This window comes from Aplidium turbinatum, chromosome 3 (assembly GCF_918807975.1).
Source record: "Aplidium turbinatum chromosome 3, kaAplTurb1.1, whole genome shotgun sequence".
Classification (NCBI taxonomy): domain Eukaryota; kingdom Metazoa; phylum Chordata; class Ascidiacea; order Aplousobranchia; family Polyclinidae; genus Aplidium; species Aplidium turbinatum.
Window position 1 is genome coordinate 21830692 of NC_137474.1, and position 21822 is coordinate 21852513.

At 39.2% G+C, this 21822-nt stretch overlaps 2 protein-coding genes across 2 annotated transcripts; one reads left to right on the top strand and one right to left on the bottom strand.

Moving 5' to 3' along the window:
- Positions 1–866: 866 nt before the first annotated feature.
- On the bottom strand, positions 867–1691 carry LOC145766636 (uncharacterized). Its single transcript, XM_082578350.1, has one exon. The coding sequence runs from the start codon at positions 1689–1691 to the stop codon at positions 867–869; it is 825 nt and encodes a 274-aa protein (XP_082434476.1).
- A 33-nt stretch (positions 1692–1724) lies between these two features.
- On the top strand, positions 1725–20042 carry LOC145766637 (heparan sulfate glucosamine 3-O-sulfotransferase 1-like). The gene is made up of 8 exons (XM_082578351.1): positions 1725–1820; positions 2028–2055; positions 3500–3585; positions 3949–4162; positions 7589–7650; positions 8022–8194; positions 15540–15714; positions 19145–20042. The coding sequence occupies exons 1-8, from the start codon at positions 1725–1727 to the stop codon at positions 19673–19675; spliced, it is 1365 nt and encodes a 454-aa protein (XP_082434477.1). The 3' UTR covers positions 19676–20042.
- The last annotated feature ends 1780 nt before the right edge of the window (positions 20043–21822 follow it).

The window sequence follows — 21822 nt, forward strand, 5'->3', positions numbered from 1 at the left end:
AAAAATGCCGAAGAAAACATGATCTGATCCTTTTGCTATGCCACCGGACAACACAATTTTACAGGAATATTCATACCCACAATTTTGCTGAAAATGCTCTCAGAATGCACCAAACTCAAAGTAATTTTTCAAATTTTCGAAGGCGTTGTCAAGTCGTCCACCTACTCTCAAAACTCCTTCAACCAAAAGAGGTCAAGCTTGTACAAAGCATCTGATTTCTTTGCTTGAGCACTTACATTCAAGTTGTTTGAGTATTTGAACCACAAAGGGAATTGATTACGTTGCACATATTTAACGAGCACAATTTCACTGTTATATCATTCGGTTGCCGAAACTGGTCCATTAACAGCGAAGTTCACTCCATTACATTTCGATCTCAAATAGTTTTTGAAACGTAACAACCATGCTGTGGACACGTTCAGTTTATGTAAAGATGAAAACTGTAGAAGTAATTGATCGGTTGGTTTGCAGTCAACCTCAGACTAGAAAAAAAAAACTTAGCTTCATTAACAACATCAAAGAGTTTATAAGTACAGGAATTTGGCTTCAGATTATCCAATGGCTTAGGCCAACTCTCTGGGTTTAATTTTAAAAAGTGAGGGCCTTCCAACCACATACCGGACTTTAACATGGCTTCAGCAGTGAGTCCACGAGAAGCTTGATCAGCTGGATTTCACTCTGTGGGGACATATCGCCAGTCGTATATACACATGTATGTGCTTGAATTTTTGACAAGCGATTTCGGGTGTAAACAGGAAAACTTTTACAATCTGCCAACAAGCTACGCAACACTGCGGCAGAATCAGACCAAAATATACAGGTGCAGTCATTTAACTGTAACTGGCGTTCAACGTTTTGCGCCATTCTTACGGCATCCAATGCAGCTTCAAGTTCAAGCTGTGGAATTGTTTGTTTCTCGTATCGGCTAAAAAAGATTTTGCAGTTACAATGTTACACTGAGCCTTTCCATCCGAATATGTTGCACGCAAATAGCAAACAGAACCACTGGCATTATTGGAAGCATCAGCGAATATGTGCAGTTGCTTCCCAACAATAGGCGTGTTGTCAGACCTCGTTTCATAAAAACGTGGTATGCGTACATCACTCAACCGTGCTAGACTTTGAACCCAATTTTCCCATTTCTTGCTAATAGAAACGGGCACTCTTTCATACCAGTCCAAAGCCAGCCTACATGTCTCACGAAACAACAATCGTGCGGCGAGAACTACTGGCACGACCAAACCTAAGGGGTCACACAGGGAATTCATGATAGATAACATTGAATGTCGTGTCAGTATTCTATAAGGAGGGCTTACGAAAAAGCGAAAGTCATCGTCAACTACATTCCAAACTATCCCTAACACTCTTTCTTGCTTGCCGGCCAAGTTCAATTCTTGCATAGGTTTCGGCGCATCTGGTTCTTGAAGGGAGTTAGTCACTTCATTACAAGTGGGCACCCATTTTGTGAGATTGAAGCCGCCCAGAGATAAGAGCTGTTTTGTATCACTGGCCAATTTTATAGCAGCATCTTTGTTGTGAGCGCCGGAAAGAAAATCGTCCACGTAAAAATAATTCAACACGTTCTGTGCAACATTATGGTCAAAAAATTTACCATACTGTCGAGCACATGTGCGCAAGCTAAAAGCGGCACAACTAGGCGATGAACGAGCACCAAACAAGTGCACTCTCATTCGATAAGGGATAGGATTTTGCTTGATGTCGCCATGAGGCCACCAGAGGAATTTGAGGGGATCACGGTCTCGTGCTGTCACTTTCACTTGGTGAAACATCGCTTGTATATCCGCAACAATTGCAACAAGGTGGCTGCGAAACCTCGTCACTCGTCAGCACACCTACCAAAGAATTGACAAGATCCGGACCTTTCATCAAATAATCATTGAAAGATTAATCATGTGATTTTGCAGCACAGTCAAACACAATGCGCGTCTTATCCGGCTTTTTTGGATTTATGGCTGGGTGGTGTGGCAGATACCATGTTTTATTTTTGGTGTTAATTTCATTTTCAGGCAAAATTTCAGCATGAGCCTTCTCAACGTAATCTTCCATCTGTTTCACATAACGTTTGCAAAGCTCATCATCTCGCAACAGCCGTTTTTTTTTAATGTGGATAGACGTTTTTCAGCCATGCTTATACTTTCAGGCATTTCAACGGCATCATTTTTCCAGGGAAGAGGTAGCTCATAATGCCCATCAAAATGGACAATATGGCGTTTCATCCTTTCATGAGCAATTACATCTTCTTTTGAATATTTCAACCCAAACTCTGCTGCTTCTTTGTTGTTACCAATTCATGTGAGCAAATCTTCAACATGGGGTATGTCATGCTCCAACGGTGAAGGATACATAGTTCCTTCATCATCAATAATTACATCAGACAGCAATTGAGAATCTTTATAGTGAAATGCCAATGAAAACAATCCAAAACTGGAAATTTCTTACTGCTCAACCAAGGCAGGACCTTTCAATAGCCAGTATAATGGCGTCTTCACTGCGTCAGGGTACTTTGTTGAGTCAGGGGAGAATCTACTTTCAAGACACCGATGCAGCATCACATTGTCGTTGCCTAACGGCAACGTCACATCTCCAGTTAATAAATTAGGAAAAGAAACATCATGCAAATAATCTAACTCACTCAACAAAGTGGCATTAGGCAGATAGTTGGGTTTGGCTGGAATCTCATCCAACACAGCCAGGCCATTAAGTTCATATTCTCCTTCTTCTACCAAAGGAAGCACAGTTAAATTAACAGATGAAGTATTAATAACTTCAGGATGGCTAGTGGTGAGAGTTCTTAAAGTAAACTGAGTTTCGAGATTATCAGCACAACTCACATTCAACTCATCAAGCAAACTTTGCTCACAAAATGATTTGTTGGAACCGGAGTCCAACAAAGCGTAGGTTCGTGTCTCTTTTTCACCATTACGTACCCTTACAGGTACGATATCCAAATAAGGTAAGGAATTCATAGGAACAAGTGAACATTGCATACAATTTCTTGCTTCGGGATAATTCGTTACCATCGAAGCTCTTCTTGGGCCAGTGGGGCGCAAGTGTAACAAGCAGTGGTGACTCATACTATGGCACTTATCTAAGTTACATCTCACAGTAAGTTTGCATTGGTTTGCTCTGTTGCCTCGGCATAGACAATTAAAATATAATCCAAGTTTCGATGCAAACATTATTCGCTCCCAAGGAGTTTTTTGTTTAAATAGAGCACAGTTATCTCATTTTTGCTCTGCATTACAACAAACACAACGCTTTTGATCAAATTTTGAATGCGAGATGGGTTTGGATGATTCATCAGCTAGAGCTGCCAATACCCGGTGACTACGGGCACTGTCGTTTGTACTACTTCTTACAATTTTAGGAAATAGCATTTTACTATACACTGAGTTAGCCTTCAGTGATTGATGAATGACAAATTCTGCAAAGTCTGAAAACTGAGCCACTCTCCTGTAGTCCTCTTGCACATTCATAGCTTTATCTACCCAATATTTTCTTAGATCCACAGAAAGTTTATTAACAAGAGAACTAATGAAGTCCACAGAATTCATGGGCGAAGGTGTTACAGCATCCTTAATTGCTGCCCAGCATCTTTTCATTAAAACTGCAAAATTTTCTAATGCTTCTGCATCATTTTGAGAATATCTAGAAAAATCTAAAAGACGACGCTCACAACACCGTGAGACAACATGAGGTTGGCCGTAGGCCTACCTACTATACAACTCACGCCACACCATACTGTACGCTCGAGACTTGTTTCGTTCACTGGCAAGATGCTTCACCTTTTCATGTACAGATTTACTGCAATGTTGGAACAGATAAACCAATCGAAGATCATCATCATAAACTTTATTTGCCAGATGGACCTCAAATCGATTTGCAAAGGCCCATAGTCCATAGGGTTACCTTCGAATTTCTCCACAGAGGGTTTTGGGAGAAATCGATCTTCAACTTCTATGTGACGACACTGAGGTACAACAGGATTCATGTGATGAGACTGAGGTACAACAGGATCCATGTGACGACGCTGAGATGCAACATGATCTATGTGATGAGACTGAAGTGCAACAGGATCCATGTGGGGAGACTGGGGCACAACTGGATCGAAATGGGGAGACTGAAATAAGACAGGATCAATGTGAGGAGACTTCTTATCCTTTAATTGATAACAGTCTAAGGTGACATAACTACTTGTGGTGTAGCGCGTGTCGTCACGCACCACATCTCTCTTGCAGACAGCGCAGTGTGAGTTTGCCGATTGCCTGGCTTCTCTTGGTTTCTTTCGTGTTGGTTCATTCTCTAGTTTTCAGTTAACAGTGTATCAGTGCAATTGGCAGTTTAAGTAGAGTCTTGTTTTAGTTTGTCATTTAATACTTTCTGTTAACATTCTTTAAAGCTCGTTTTCACTTGCAGGATAATCACGTTTTAAGTTTATTAAAGCCTACTTTACTGAAATGAGTTTGTTGGTTTCAATGTAGGCCATGTCACTACTCCTTTGAGACATGCTATCCCACAATTCAGCCTCAGCTTCTGCCATTTCAATATTTCTTTTTATCTGACATCTTTTCTCACTTCTTCCTCATCGAGGTGCTTCAAAGCGAGTTTGGCCAATTCAACTTTTATGCGGCCTTCTCTACGTTTAATACTAATTGAACTATGACTAGAATGGTGGCTTTTGATTGAGTGATCCTGAGAAACACCCTCAACCGAGCTTTTGGATTTTGAAGCCCTCCCTGTGGAATGCACCGCCACCTCCGAACCAAGCCCATCTGTCCTACCCAACACCTCCCCCGAACCACGCTCTTTTGCAGTCACTTGATCAGCCATGGCCTCCAAACAGATAAATTGCACCAAGAACAAAACTACACAATAAGCTACCGTACCAGAAGCACAAGAATATCAATATATAAGCACAAGAATAAATAGCCTATTGTTCAATCCGCAGGAGAAAAATACCTCTTCGTTTTGATGAAAAGTTTGTAGACTGAACGAAGGACACCTCTTAATATCGACCAAGATTGTAAACTGAGCGAAGGACACCTCTTCGTCTCGATAAAAAAGTTTGTAAACTGTATCAGCTTCGCGCACAGCGCCGTGGAGCGTGACGCTCGCGTTCTGATAAGACTTTTCTTTTTTGTGAGTAAACGTGACCTGGCAACACTGGACACACTCAGTAGATTTTTGCAGGACGGTTTACTGTGGAATATCAATACAAAAAACATAAAACAACAAATTAAGCGGTTACCACCAAACATGCCAGTGTACTTACCCAACTTTTATGTGCTCCACACGTACTGATCACATTGAGTCACAAGAATTCATCACAACTCACAGCCTAATTGTCTTGAAGACATGAATACAAAATAACTAACTGTACAGTGGACTGAAACCAAACACACACGGATTTCACTAACAAAAACTACTGTACAACATGTTCACTATAAACTGAAGTGTAGCAGTCAGCACCCTTACTACCTCAAATCGGCTGCTGATATTTACAGATGAAAAACTGCACATAAAAACACTAGCTAACTTGCTTACAAAGCAATTCTGTCATGGCAAATTTCTGTAAGTTTTGCAGCAGCACACGACAACTAAAATGTGGTAACTGCAACTACGGAATATAAAGGGCGTAAAATCTCATACATCCGCTTTTTGTATGAAGGATGGTGTTATACAATAGAAAAGTTGCTTTTTGTATGTTTATAGTCTTGAAATGTTTGTTGTTTTGCTGAACTGAAGTCGTCGTTTTCTACAGAACTAAATCCATGTGCAACAAAATAGGGTAATTGGCATTAATTATTGTCATTCAACCCAATTACATTTTTGTCTGTCAATTGTCTACGGTGCAACAAAATAAATTCTCTTCCAAGTAGTTAACAAAACGTGATTTTCAATTTTATGCAATAAAACGATACTACAATGGCCAGAAACAGCTTGTACCATACACAGATGATAGACAAGGTCTTTGGGTGTCAATAACGTCATTCAAACCTAATTGCTTTGTTTTGATTATGTCTATGATTAACTCACACAACTCGTAAGTTTATTAGGCCTATACAGTAAAATCATTCCATTGCAGTGCTCAGATAGCACAAATCGTCGTTTTTACATTGATTCAACGTCTAGGCGTTTGCTGTCTGGGGTAGTTGCTGCTGTGCATATAGTGTAGAACCCGCTTAAGTCGACATCGGCAAGTTGACATTCCGCCTAAGTCTACGCTTTTTCCCTTGTCCCTCCAAAAGGCCATTCGTTTCGTACATAGCCAATCCGGCTAATTCGACACCGGATATCTCGATGTTCCCTCTATTCGACACCTTTTTTGTGGTCGCCACAAAAATGAATTTTATGTTAGTCGACAATTTCGATGTCAAACTGAATGTCAGGTTGTTAATTGAATTGCGGATTTTCGGGTTCCAACAGAAAGTTGGTTTTCGATAGTGGCGGCAAATGGTAACCGTATGGTTTCTGCAATTATGTCCAGCACATTTTCTGGGTTTTCTAGATGGTCGATTGGTCGTTCCTGCTCTTCTTCTCTCTGCAGTGTCGGCTTTCGTTTCAGCACATCAGCAGTTCTCAAGCTCTCAATGAGCTGGAAGATAAAACCACGTCGGCTGATGTTGCTGCCGGAACGTTTTCTAAAAATAATCCAAGAGTTCAAAACTGCAATATTTAGCATATTTGTCCAAACTGCAAGAGGCCATCTTTTACTTGCTGCGTGTGTGGTGTATTTTCTTGCCATTTAGTCAAACACATCAACTTTTCTTTGTTCTCGCTATAAAAATGGCTCACAGAGGGAGGGTTTCTTTTTCTCTGTAGCATCGACACTGGGGCTGTCATGCATAGTGGAAAAAACAGTTGCATTTTTCTTTTGTTTGCACTGATAGTTTACAAGCATGCAGCTGTTCCTTGAATTGTAGAAAAATTTACTGGAAAATCTTTCTCCTCTACCCTTGGTCATCTCCTTTGTCCGTCCTTTACTGTTAGCTCAGACAGTTCCAACAATGGTTATATTTCTTTCCTGTAGCAAACCAGCAAGATTTACCCTAGTAAAGAAGTTAACTGTGGTGACGTTGTACCCGCTTTGTCTGTGTAAATTGGTGGTGATCCTCATCACTACATCCTCGGGGAGAAGCCTTCCATTTCGTTGGTCTCTTTCAATAGCTCCGAGGTAAGATAAGTACGGTACGGTATTGCATACATATTTGGAATGAACCTCGGCTAACACTCAGAATTTCATGCCAAACTTGTCTGGTTTTTTTGGCATGAACACGATAAAAGGACATCTGTTTTTCATTGGAAATAGCTGTTCACCGATTGGCAGTCTCCAATCCGGAGTGTAATTGTTGATGCAGTTAGCAACAAGTCCTTCCAGTGGCTCTCGAATATGAATAAATTTATCTGTTGCAAATCGCTGATAGATTTTTGGAAGGTATCTGTAAACTCAGTAGGATGACCTAAAAGCAAGCCGAGCGATGACACACGTCAAGCCGAGCGTTGGACAATTACCACGAGAAACGCTATAAGTAAGTGTGAAAACTATTGAATTAGTTTTTTCACACAGCAAATCTTTCTATACAATTAAATTTGTATGAGGTGTCGATTTCGACACCTCGGCCGTTGGAGGTATATCCGCACACTCTAGATATCATAAAAAGATTTTTTAGAAAAATAATACTGAACTATAAAGTGTAAGCATAATTGGGAAGCTACTGAAAGTTTGAAAACGTTGCGATAACAATTAAGGCCCAAAATAATGCACTAGATTTCTAAAAGTGTCGATTTCGACACCTCTGCCGTTCTAGTGTTAAAGTACCTCTGACAGGTAAATAAATTCGCTAAATTCACATAAGATAGGCTACCAAAAAGATGACATTAACAAACTTCCCTGACCAGCAAATCGTAAAAAACATCAACAAGCTACTAAGTTACAGTACATTTTTTCCTGTATACAGGTCAAAATAATCGTCAATTTCTGCAATGTATTTTCTTTTTAGAAAAAAGTTAAAGCATTTCCGAAAATCATTGGAATTGGTGTGAAAAAGTGTGGCACCGGTGCTTTGAAGTTTTTCTTGCAGCCCCATCCCTTGATCAGGCCTCAGTCAAACCCTTTGGAAATCCATTACTTTGACAAGGTCAATGAAAGTTTATCAGATGGCCAGAAATATCTGTAAGTAAATACTGTAATATACAAGACACTGTATGAAAATATGCGTATTAACCTAAAAAATTACTAAAACGGAACCTACAAGCAAACACCTACTCCACAATGCACGTCATTGCTTCAGAGCAAGGTAACCTATACCAGTGGTTCTCAAACTTATGTCTTTGCGACGCCTTTCGGAGAGTTCGCTTGACTTGCGACCAACCCAGCAATATGAATTTCATTAATTTGCATTTGTATGTGTCTCACTGTTTCCAGTAACCATTTGCCTCACGACGAAGCGAATTAGAATTTCGCTAAGTGATTGTTAAATCATAACTCTGGTCTACAAAAAAAACTTTTTTCGAGTTAATCTCTCTTCGAAAACCATGTTGGGGTAATTTTAAGGTGCTAAATCCAAAAATGAAATCAATTTTTCTCAATCATATCAGATTTTCTTGCAATAATAGAATTTATTTTTCCATAAACTTTTTCAGATAAATGAAGTCATCAAGTTACTTTGACTTACCTTTTTGTAAAAAATGTTAAACCTCTATCTGTCATTGCATCTTTTTTGTAATTAATCAAAAAATTGCTTAATTGTGTGTAACGGACGTCGTATAGTCCAGACTATCCACTCATACCTAGCTGTAAGTATTAGGCCTACAGCAACATTCCGAGCGGAGTAGTGCGACGGGAATGACCAGAGAATAATATCTAGACTTCTTGATTACATGTGAATTCCTAGCCAGCGTTTTAAAATTCTAATAAACGACACAATGTCCTAACGAAAAACTACAGGGAATATAAGGCCTCCAGGTTTTACAACAGTAATAAGACATAAAAAAAACACAAAAGAAAAACCAGTGTTGTACGCGTCAATGAAATAAATTGACGGCGTCAGCGCTATTTTAGCCAGGGTCTCACAAAAAGGAAGTATTTCAACCAAGTTTAGGCTAACAATAGCTATAAATAAAGAGCAGGTTTTATGTTTTGAGACTGTATTGTAACTAGCTGCTTTAGCTTGTTAGTTATTTCCTTGTAGAAACATAAGCATTTCAAAACGTTTGTCTGACAATCTGCTGCGTTTGGGACGCATAATGTCCTTTCCAAGTGAAAACATGCGTTTTACAGCAGCGCTGAATGGTAGGCCTATTGGTGTGTTGCATTTCAAAAACAAGTCTTAAAAACGTTCACTCGGAAAGTATCACTGTTCCAATCGTGCTGTGATGGCTTAGCATATATAAATATTTTAACGAGGTCCACTGCACCAACATCGCTCTTTTCAAGGGCATAGAGCTCTTGAAATAAAGTACCTTCAACCACCGCGATAACATTCATAGATTTTTTGCTTTCTCTGATCCCTCGTTCTCGATACTGATCATGATATGAGTAATCACCATTTGGCGAACTTCTTCCGCTTGTATTCCAGGTAGCTATTCCAACCAACGTGAAATCGGGTAATTCGGATGAGTCGCGCTGGCCAGAATACATTGTGAAACTCTTATTGTGAAACGAGATTTTCCATGAAAACAAAAAATGACGCATAGCGCTTGACGCTTAAAATCGGCAAAATAATTGAATAATTGACGCTATCACTTCCGTCAACTAAAAAATAAACTGACGGCGCCAGCCTCAGCGTCAACGTACAACACTGAGAAAAACCGCAGGACGCGCTACAAACACCCCCGCAAGAAGGCAAACGGGTGATCCGTTTGGCTTCTGTTGAAGATGTCTAAGTGAAAACATAATGCAAAAGAGGCACACAAGGCGTAGTATAACATGATACAGTAATGAATAGAATGAAACGATACACAAAAAGACAGGGTCGGATCCCCTCAGCACGGCTCGAGAGCTAACAGTTCCTCTGTTCCCAAGGAGCGGCTGGTCAGCTCTGACGATCGGGCGAAGCAGAGGTCTCGTGCAGCGGACATCCGGTCAACAAGGCTATTCTGTATAACAAAAAATATGGAAGGTTACAATTGAAGGGGGCGATAACAACCTAAACGGTACGGTTATTACTGGTGAAAACTGAGAAAACAGACTATTGTCTGTATGCCATGTACGAAGCCTAAATAGCTATGAGAAATGACGAAGCATGTCGGAGGGCACAGAGCGCACTCTCTCTACGAAGCGGAGATAGTCTAAACAACGGTGGTACGAAGCAGTCGCGCGAACTGTCACACACCGTGACGCGAGAGCAAAGCGTCATTACAGCTGGATTAGAGTTTTAACTAAACGGGGTGGGTGAAAAAACGGACAAACGTTGTAATTGAACCAGATCGGGACTATAGTGCCAGGAGACACACCAGGAGAGAGCGACAAGGCTGGAAGTTCCGAAGCCTCAAGATAACCTGCAAGTGCAGGGACTGAAATAGCATGGTAGCTAGACAAAATGACTACATGGCAACGGATCCAGCAGGACAGGAAGGGGCGGACAAGTGAATGCGAATAGCAGTAACAAGACAAGGCCAACTAGGTAGAAAGCGACGGACAAGCGAATTGCAAGCAACATGTCGGCTTATATCTAAGATATGTTCGTGAAGATCATGGTTTCTCGATAACGTTAATGAAACAGACAGTAGGTACATAAAAAATTAACATTAAATGTAACACGCTGAAAAAAAAGGATGCAGTTTCACGTCTTGCGCAGGACAGAGACTGGCTATAAAGAAGGATAAGATGACTGGATGACTTCCACGTCTTTCCCAGGATGGAGAGCTAAATAGAGAATGTGCGGCAAAGCCTAGGCCCTAGGGTATCTACAGGCATCGTAGTCCGAGGTCTGGAAGGAATTACTCAGACGGGGATAAAACACGCTATCATCACCGCTGTCTTGACGCCGATCCACGTATGAGGCGACAACCAAAAAAGGCGACAAGAGACGTACATAAAAAAGGTGGCAAGAGACGTACATACCGCTACAACATAAAAATAATTTTCAAACAATCTGAATTAATAGCACTTGACTTGAGCAGTGTGGTGTTGATGGATGATGGTCGTCGTCGTCGAGGAAGCATCCAGCGAAGAGAACCCCCTATAATTCACGTTATATAATCCAAATCCAATGTAAATTCACATTAATCCACAGCGATCCAGACGATCACGTCGGGGTGACCAATTTATGCGAACACGACGGGATCTCTTCGAAGGTTGATAGTTGCAGAAGGTTGAATCACGTCGGGGGTCACCAATTTATGTAGCAGACGTCGTGAAGTCCAGACTATCATACCTAGCTGTACGTATTTAGCCTACAACAACATTCCGAGTGCAGTAAGGTGGCGGGAATGACCAGAGAATAATATTTAGACTTCTTGATTACGTGTATAGATTTATTGTAGAAACAAATCTTCAAACCACATTAACTTGAAGGGTCTCGATCTCAAAACCGCAAAATGTCTCGATCTCAAAAGGAACTCAAACCAATTCATGTCTCATAAATTAAACCATCATCGCAACTAAACTGGAATCATGGCTTGACTACGAATAGAACATGGTGGACTGATTGAACGATGTCACCACTCAACGACTGAAAAAGAATAGTACTGAACGACTGAGAAAAAAATTATATTAAAAGAAATTTCAAGGCTAGACGCTTGGTTTAAAGAGTTTCCAAAGTTGATAGGAATGCCCTGAGCGACGCTTGCAATCACGGTATATGAAAGCACTGTGGCATGCAACATAATGTAGGCTACAACGCTAAGAAGATGTAAAACTACGCGTCGTAAATGTTAAACAGCCGGTAGCAAGGATACGCTCAACTGATGGGTGGCATTCCAAATTCATAAAAGACACACAAGTATTTGAAGAATTGCACAAACACTTGAATTCCTAGCCAGCGTTTCAAAATTATAATAAACGACACAACGTCTTAAACAAAAACTACAGGGGATGAAAGGCCTCCAGGTTTCACAATAGTAATAAGACGTAAAAAAAATATATAGAAAAATCGCAGGACGCTACATGTGCAAAAAAAGATTGTCTAGTGACATAGTTTCATTTTAGTTTCTAACCGTTACAGCTCGCAACTGTTAGGCCTACCTTCAACGTCTTTATTTAAAAACTAACTGAGAACTTAATCGCTGATCAAATTTAAGCGCAAAAGACCATACCTGTGCTGTTTTTCATTTGTTATCGCCAGAGCTGTCATAACGGTTCTATTTGCTCTTATTTACTCAGTTACAAATTTTTGTTCTCGTACAAAGCAGCTGTTAGTCTATCTAAATCTTGATTCTGCTATTAAAACCTGGAGCTTATTGCCAGCCACCAATTTCTAAGCCAGTATTCACGAAACTCTCTGATCGTGGAGACCATTTTAATCAAAAACATCAGAATTTTCCACTTCTTCTGCTGGATTGGTGCATTGTAATAACAATGAAGGACTTCTACTTGCAATAGGTGTGTTACAGTATGAACATGAAGAGTGGAGACTCTTTGTTGATAGCTCCAACAGAAGACTAAAATGTTTACTATAATATCCTATAATGAGAATCAGTATGGGAATCAAGCCCAAAGGCCTATACCTATTGAATCATTTGTAAATTTCAAAGAAGACTAAACTACATCAAGCTTATTTTAGAGCTGATGAAGTATTGTGAGTACAACTGGGTCATTTGTGTAGATATCAATCATAGGTACCGTATCAATCAAGATTCTTCTGAAACAACAAGTCGGCTGCACGACGTAGCTTCCATGCTTCATCTACTGTACTTTTGGAATGGTCTAGAGTCTCTAGACAAAGTTCACCACTGGACCAAGCAAGAGTGGCTATCAAGAAACACTTTAGCTGTGGGAGAGAAGAGCGTCATTAACAAGCCATTGGTAGATGTAGCAAAGGTTCTTTGTCCACCTCTTCATATAAACTTTATAAAACTTGGATAAATAAAACAATACGTGAACTAGACCGTGATGGAAACTTTTTTTAGACACATTGACTCTACTTTTTCTGCTCATTAATAAGACCAAAAGAAGCAAAAGCATGGACTGTGGTTGCTGCAGTAGTAAAATTTTTTCATGGAAACAACAAAGCAGCCAACAATCAAGACCTCATTGAAAAACTTCTTTCAAGTAACCATGAGCTGGGAAGCAACATGAGTATCAAAGTGCACTACCTGACGTGTCATCTGGATACGTTTCCAGACAATCTGTGTGATTTCAATAATGAACAAAGAGAAAGATTTCATGAAGATATTAAAGTCCTGGAAAAGCGTTATTAATGATAAAGCACACTTTACCTCACACGTCATACACTGAAGTAGTCTGCTTAGTCTGCTCCAAGATCAGCAAGAGGAAAGTCGAGACAGGCAGATCAGCTTGAGGCAGCCACTAACCAAACATTTACATCCACAGATTACCATCTACCGCGGTGGGTCCCTTCGGTCGTAGTGAGTCCCTCGCCTCCCTGGTAGGTATCTTCCATGTAAGTATGGTGTGCCTGCTGAGTGTTTGGGTGTGTGGACGGCTCTCGGAGCGGACGCACTAATGATGAGACAGGAAACAAATCCATTTTATATGGAAAATTGTAAACCTGCACGATGTAGTGGTATCCATATTGAACTCTGAGTGTTGCGCGAAAAAAAAACGAAAAAAAAAAAAAAAAAAAAACGTACACTGAAATAGGTCAATTTAATTGTTAACCAGTTCAGTAAGTAATATGTCTACTTCGGGTATTGCTTTTTTTTTTATCTTGCTGGGCACGTAAAGAATTTCTAGCCCTTAATCTATTTCTGAAACTCTGCGTTCACAATACCGTCGACTTGGTTAATAATTAACTCGTGAATGAGCGAGCAAGAAAATATTTGCAAAAAGGAGAAAAATTGCCTGTTTTTCCCTATCTTTTTAAGGTGGCAAGTGACCCTCTTGGAAAGTTGAAACAACGCACCAGGCGTCGTGATGCACAGTTTGAGAACCTCTGAGATGTACTAACCAGGAGAAGTCACTTACTAAAGAAGCGGTTTTGTAATTTTAAAGAATAGAGAAGAGATTATGCTTTGCATTTACCAATCACAATTGATTGCAAATTTCTCAGGAGGAATTGAATTTTTTTTTATTTGGGGATTACGATTGTGGAGTTGGGAGATGTCGAGAATAAGGGAATGGAGAAGTGTTAAGGGATTGAGCAAATAAACATTGGAATTTTGGGGTACAAAGATAGTTTGAGGGTTGAAACTTTTCAGCAGTGTTTGATTTTGAGAGCTTTGGGATTTTGATATAACCTATAAAATAACTACCTCCAAAAACTCTACACTTTAAATGTCTGTGTCTTTCAATAAATTGGCAATTCCACCAACTGTTATGATGCCCTTGCATTGATATAATGACCAATTTGCCCCAACGTAGCACTGCACACTAGATGGAACATGCCTGGTATGCTGAGAGGTCTACGGATGACACAAGACCACAGTTTTTGCATCACCTAGTTAAATAGCTTCCGTGTCTGTACTTGACTTGTCACAATTGGATGAAATAACAACCACGAAAACATGAGTAACCTGACATGCTTTCGTTACAATATGAGCTAAGCAATGTACTACAACGAGCTAAAAAAAAAACAATAAAAATTAAACTCAGGTTGTTTTTAAAGTGAATGAATGCCAAGTTTGTTAGAAAATGTCCTTTTTGATTGATTGATTTTATTTCGTTGTAAGTAAATATAATACAATAAATACAGCAATAAAAAAGGAATTTCCAGCAATGGGAATCTGCGAAGAGACCATGAGTCTTCGAGTCAAGCAGATACCCCAGATTCTAATAGAAGTTCTAAAATTGCGATAAGAATAATTCAATAACGAAAATTGAGATAAGGTGTTAGAAGGTGGTCACAGAGAAATATATTTAGTAGTCTATCGGTAGAATAAAGGTATTACAAAACTAATCGTGCTAATATTTGGCGATGAGTGAATATTTGTGTTGTTTTTTAAAAGAATAAAATGACAATTTACGCAAGCTCGTTGGTAAGGAGTTCCAGACTTTCACTCCGGCATATTTAATGCTGCGCTGGAGTCGGGATGAGGCGTAACGTGGGACAAAATAACAATCATTGGAAAAGTGTCTAGTAAGACGTGCATTATACATGAGTTTGGTTTTTTCAAAGTAGTGTGCGAAAGGCAGAGGCAATACATCCGTATCAAATTTAAACATGAATTTAGCAGTTTCGTGTTTGTACAAATCTTTAAGCTTGAGTATGTTAAGTTTCTTATAGAAAGGTGTGACATGATCAGACCACCTGCCATCTGCTACTATTCTGACAGCCTTATTTTGCAAGGTGCTAAGCTTGTTCATTTGTGTTTTGCAGCAAAGTTACTAAATAAATGATATTTTACTAAGTTACGAAATAAATGATATTAAATTTACTACTCAAGTAGTTTTGCAGGGAAAGGTTTGATGCCGTGGAGGAAGGTATGTACTTGTTCGAGAAGACTCCTGCATACTTTAGTTGTAGAAATCAAAACATTCCTCAAAGAATGCATCGAGTGGTTCCACAGGCAAAGATGCTGTTGATATTATGTGATCCAGCAAAAAGGGTCCTCTCCGACCTAGTTCATTGGGTAGGCGAATCAAACTTTAGTAAATAAATTGAGTGAAGCAATTTTGTATCAAGAACATAATTACCTTGTTAGAATTTTGAAAAATAAATTTTCTACTGTAGCTGTTGTAGAAAATTGCATTCAGTTATATATTATATATCCTGTCCTGCTCACATAAAAAAATGTATATTTAAACATTCACAATCACAAGTATTCAAATATATATATAAAACAATGAAAACTATTAATACTACAAAAAGTGCTCAATGCTAAGCGAAAAAGCAAAGCAGAGCGAATTAAATCAAATATAGATATTACTATCTGAATCCTTAACAGCCTGTTTCACCTATACGGATCATCAGAAGTTCTTATTCAAATAGATTCTATTTGGTGAAACAGGCTGTTAAGGATTCAGATAGTAACAAATATATCACTGCGGTCTACAAATTTCAACTTTTTTTTTCAAGTTTGGGTTTTGACAACTGATTTTGGCTAATTTTGGGGCGCTGAATCCGAAAATGAACTCAAATTTTCTCTATCACATCAAGTTTTCTTTCTATCGTTGCCATTATTTTATAAAATTGACCAATTTTTACCTTTTTTAGTGCAGTAAAATGTCAAATATAATTATTTTCTGACAGCTTTAAACTTTCAAACAAAAGATATTTTTACACTGAATTCATAAATTGGTTCAGATTTCCTCTAAAGTAAAAAAAATTCCTGTTAAGATAATCGTAATAGGACATAGTGGGGATTGGTAGCGTTGAGTTTTTCCATGCTGGCTTGAGCTCCCTGTCTTGGCTTCTCAGGCGTTATCTGTGAGCCAGCTGCTATCTCTGTGCACTGCAGGGTTACCAGATGTAAATTTGGCAAGGAGCCAACTGCACGTTCAAAAAAGGCCAAAAAAGAGCCAACTTTTTAAACAAGGGGCCAAAAATAGGGCCAACTCAATTTTCAAGTACTAAGAAACAATTTCACTGAATTAGAAACATATTCTTAGGCTTAGCAATATAGCTAAATATTTCACCTAAACAAAATATTTAAAGTAATACCTTAGTTACGGAAATAGTTACTGTGTACCGTACACAAAAATAAGGAAAATCGACAAACATTATTGTTTGAAATGGGAAAGCCTTCCCAGTTTAATCAGATGGAATTAAATGATTTAGTGAGAGATTTGTATTTGCCTAAGAAATCTGCGAAGTTATTGGCATCAAGGCTACAGGAAAGGAAACTTCTCAAAGCTGGTACAAGCATGACATTTTATCGCAAACGAGAAGAACTGCTTCCATATTTTGCTTCCCACAATGATTTCGTTTATTGTAACAATATAGAAGGGCTTCTTCTAGAAACGGGATTACCACAGTATGATGCAAACGAATGGAGACTTTTCATTGATAGCTCCAAACGAAATTTGAAGTGTGTTCTACTTCACAATGGTAACGTGTACAGTTCTATTCCGATAGGACATTCGGCGACAATGTAAGAAGAGTATCAGAACATCAAAACCGTTCTTGAAAAGTTAAAGTACCATGAGCATGGTTGGCTCATCTGTGTAGATTTTAAAATGGTGAACTTTTTGCTGGGGCAACAAAGTGGCTACACCAAATACCCATGTTTCTTATGCTACTGGGACAGCAGGGCCAAGAATCAGCAGTGGAACAAAGAAGAGTGGGCTCCAAGGCTCACCTTGACACCTGGAGACAAAAATATCATACGTGATCAGTTAGTTGATATCAAAAAGATCCTCTTGCCTCCTCTTCACGTCAAACTTGGTCTCATGAAACAATTTGTAAAAGCTTTGGATCATGAAGGAGAGCGTTTTAAGTATATATGTTATGCTTTTCCTGGTCTCAGTGAATAGAAAAAAAGAGCTGGGATTTTCAATGGACCACAAATCAGGCAATTGTTAAAGGATGAAAATTTTGTAAAATCAATGTTGTCATTCGAAGCTAGAGCTTGGAATGCTTTCGGTGCTGTTGTGAGAATTTTTTTGGGAAACAGAAAAGCAGAAAATTATAAAGATCTCTTAAGGGAGCTACTGCTTAGTTTTGAAGATTTGGGATGCAGGATGAGCATCAAAGTTCACTATTTGAAGAGCCATGCAGATGAGTTTCCAGAAAACCTTGGGAAAGTTAGTGAAGAACAGGGTGAACGTTTCCACCAGGCTATTAAAATTATGGAGGAACGTTATCAAGGTCGGTGGGATTATCATATGATGGCCGACTATTGCTAGAGTTTTAAAAGAGAAATTCCATATGCTGCTCATAAAAGAAAGTCCCTCAAAAAAGCATTTTTAAGCTTATAAGTGAAGAGTTCATATTTTATGAAAGCTCTTTTTTTGACTGTTTCTAAACTCGCCCTGTCCAAGTCCCTTTGAGTCAATCTTTATTTTGGTACTTTGCTATTGCTGTGTGTGTCTTCAGAATTTCTGCACTCCATTGGAATATCTATGTGCATATTGTGTAAACTGTAGGCTATAATTCAGATAATACCTTGTCACTGTCCTATCGACATGTTCGTCAGCATAATGTAGCGTTTGATGTTATTATGGTTGCTCTTTTGCATGACTATTTTTTATTCTAAGGCATAAAATTTTAATAAAGACAACGCAAATTTGTGTGAATATAATATAGAATGCTTGTTTGCTAATTAAAGCTAGATTATTGCAGGTAAAACAGTGTTTATTGCATCAGAACTCCTTGTTTTGACAACAGAGGGGGGACAAAATTGATTTGTTTCAAAAATTAGGGATATTTCATATCTCAAAAACGTGACGTGATAGAGAAAATCTGAGTTCATTTTCGGATTCAGCGCCCCAAAATTAGCTAAAATGAGTTGTCAAAACCCAAACCTGAAATTTTGTGTAGACCAGTGATAATCAAATATAGTTATTACTATCCTCTGTCTGCTTCTTCTGCTCTGCTTAATTTGCTCTGCTTTGTCTTTTTGCTTAGCATTGAGCACTTTTTGTAGTATTAATAGTTTTCATTGTTTTTATATATATATATATATATAAAACAATGAAAACTATTAATACTACAAAAAGTGCTCAATGCCAAGCAAAAAGGCAAAGCAGAGCGATTTAAATCAAATATAGTTATTACTATCTGAAGCCTTTACAAATTGTTTCACCTAACGGATCATCAGAAGGTCTTATTCAAATAGAATCTATAATAATATAATAATATAATCTATAATAAATGTAAAATGTAAAAACGCCCAAAAATGTCGACTGAAGATGATTAGATATAATCAAACCGACTTGTAGTCAAAAACGATTAAACTGCTTTGAGCGGAAATAAACTCATTTGTATCAAGCTTCCTAACCATCCTTTGATTTTAAACTTCATTTTCCCTTCGCTAAATAAACTGAATTCTAAAATACTTGAGTGCACGAATCACGCAATTGGCTACAACCATTACCTCAACTGTTGTGTCGTTATTGCAGAACAATCGCAGAGGATACACAGGAACAATAGATGATTACTTGAAAACATATTTACCGTCAGTAGAAAACGCAATCAAACATTTCACGAGAAAATGGGATAAAAATTGGGACAAGAGGAAGGCTAATGTTTTTCATGACTGCGGAGATGACAAAAGACTGATTTTAACAAAGGGGTTTTATTTTCTGGACCTACAAAGATGGTTAGAATATTTTAATGGGTCAAATCTCATGATCATAAACGGAGATGAATTGATGAAAGACCCAGGAAGCGTCATTGAACGGATTCAAAATTTTGTTGGTCTTCCCAAAGTATTACTTCAATCAGATTATGTAAAAGATAACAGAACAGGATTTTTTTGCTACAGAGATTGGAGGAAAAGTAATGCGGTGAAATGCATGTCAACTAACAAGCAACGAACTCGAAATGGTAGAATAAACTTATTACCGGACACTTTAAACAAGCTGCGCGATTTGTATGGTCCATTTAATGAAGCACTGTACTCCCTTGTGGGCAAACGGTTTGATTGGTAAAATGAAAACTCATTGACGCCGAGACTTATTGTGGCTAGTGAGCTTAACTTAACCGGACTCAACTTGACGACACTGGGCGAGTTCAGTTCAGTTCAGTTGTTTTGGAAGCTCTTGGAAGTCTTGGAAGCTCTTGGAACTCTTGGAAGCAAATAAGCCATGTTGATGTGCAATCTGCCGCAGGAGGAGATAACGACTGATGATGAGCTTAACTTTGTGCATCTCAGTCTAAACATTCAATCGATCAGGCCAGGAAAAAGACTTAGCATTGACTTTAAAGGACCCTCAATGGCAGTAATAAGTAAGCTATATGTTGATTTTTGTTGATGAATATAATCGCTACCTTTCGCATTTGCATGTAAATACACAACTTCGCCCACTGTTATTCGATTTCTCAGTCAGCCTTTTCTTTATTTGGTCATTGTTTGTATATCCATAGAAACCGAGGTTCTTCATTTTTGTCTCAAGAACTCAAGCAATGTTTTTTTTTCTGACAGAGGAATTGAGAGTAGCCTGAGTGCACCATACCACCTTACCGGCAACTCTCAATATGAAAGGATTAAACAAACAGTTTGGAGAACTGTCAAACTCTTGTTAAGAACATACGAACTGCGCGAGAACTGTTGAAAGACAGTTTTACCCAAAGCTCTGCACACAGTACGATCTCTCTTATACACTGTAAACAACGCCACTCTCCATGAACGATTTCTGGGATTTAATCGTTCAGACTACGCAAGAAGCTATAAGTACACAGCAAAATGTAATACCGGATATTGATGCAGATGCATAATTTTCAATCTTACCTAACATCATCTTCAATGTGAAGATGATGCAGATGCATATACATTTCCTCTTCAACAAATCACGAATGGCCGAATCTACCATTTGTACACACCTGAAACATTCTTCTAGAATAAGGTAACGAGATCACCTCGAAGAGACGATCACAAAATATACGACGCTTGAGATGCCTGTTGGTTTGGTAATGCGTTGAAAAACAAAAAGTAAAAAATGACGTAACACCTAAGTGACTGTTTTTCAAACAATCCACGATGCGAGGGCTTACGTTCCAGACCATGTTTACGTAGCTACATCAAATGCAATTATCTGCATTTGCAGTAGACGCACTTTTTGACCAAGGTTGTTAAATTTTGAAGAGCAAAATATACCAAATAATAATACAAAAAACATACCAAAACCAGAGATATCTAAAGAAGAGGATACGAAGGCTTTTAATACGTCTGACAGTAGAAGGGTTTTTGTTTATGTTAAATAATCTCTGTTTACCGTAACCTCTCCCGTACTTGTTACCTTGCCGTGGTGGGGAGGCTTGAGTACCTCAAGGATCCTGTGGGCTATACCGACGGGGGCTCGTAGCCCATGGCAGGTCTAACCATGTCGGACAGGTTACAGGTGAGAGGTCAGACAAAAGACAGTACAACAATAGCCGGGCAGACGGAGCCCGTCAGCCTTGGACGGCAGTTCGTCTAGGGGAAGGTAAACCCTGATTCAAAAACCTCCGCTGTCGTGCGGCTACATCCAGTCCTGGAAAAGGCTACGGGAGTCAACCCAGACAGAAAATCCGGAGTGGAGTACGTGAGGCGGTCGACTGTCAAACTCTGACATCCTTTCGGCAACTCCTGCAGCCAAACCGTCGCCGAGTGTCACGCTTTGCGTTCCCTCGGACCACGCCGGAGAGGCAGAGAGGGGGTCCTGTTGTGTTTTTGGGCAGCGCAAGACCTCCATACAGACGCCCAGGCCAGCACTCTGGAGAGGCCACTCCAGTCGCCCCCATCCCTGGGTGCGTAAAACAAACCGGAGGACAGCAGTCTACGCGGTTATAAGTCTATGTCCAAACTGTGGACGAGACTGCCACGCCAGGATTGGACTTCAGAGCCATATGAGAAGCTGCCGTACCCAGAGTGCTACCATCATCTGAAAAGATGGAAGGATGCCTACTACTACTACTACTACCGTAAAATGACCATTGGCACAGATAGCAGCTTAATAAATCTTGTTATGATAACCTGCATTGCGCGATTAGCATCAGGCCTGGATATTCACTGCATCATCTGTATGGTCATGGCTAATTGTTAATTCAACTACCCGTATACTTGCTTTACATCTGGCCTACTGCAAAGGCTTTGTTA

Excerpts from the sequence above, each read along its gene's own strand:
- LOC145766636 (XM_082578350.1), bottom strand. The coding sequence starts at position 1,691 with ATGAGAGTGCACTTGTTTGGTGCTCGTTCATCGCCTAGTTGTGCCGCT.
- LOC145766637 (XM_082578351.1), top strand. The coding sequence starts at position 1,725 with ATGAGGCCACCAGAGGAATTTGAGGGGATCACGGTCTCGTGCTGTCAC. Across the intron at positions 3,586-3,948 it reads CAGAATTCATGGGCGAAGGT|AGGGTTTTGGGAGAAATCGA; the intron begins GTTACAGCATCC and ends ATTTCTCCACAG. Across the intron at positions 8,195-15,539 it reads TCAGATGGCCAGAAATATCT|GGAAAGGTTTGATGCCGTGG; the intron begins GTAAGTAAATAC and ends GTAGTTTTGCAG.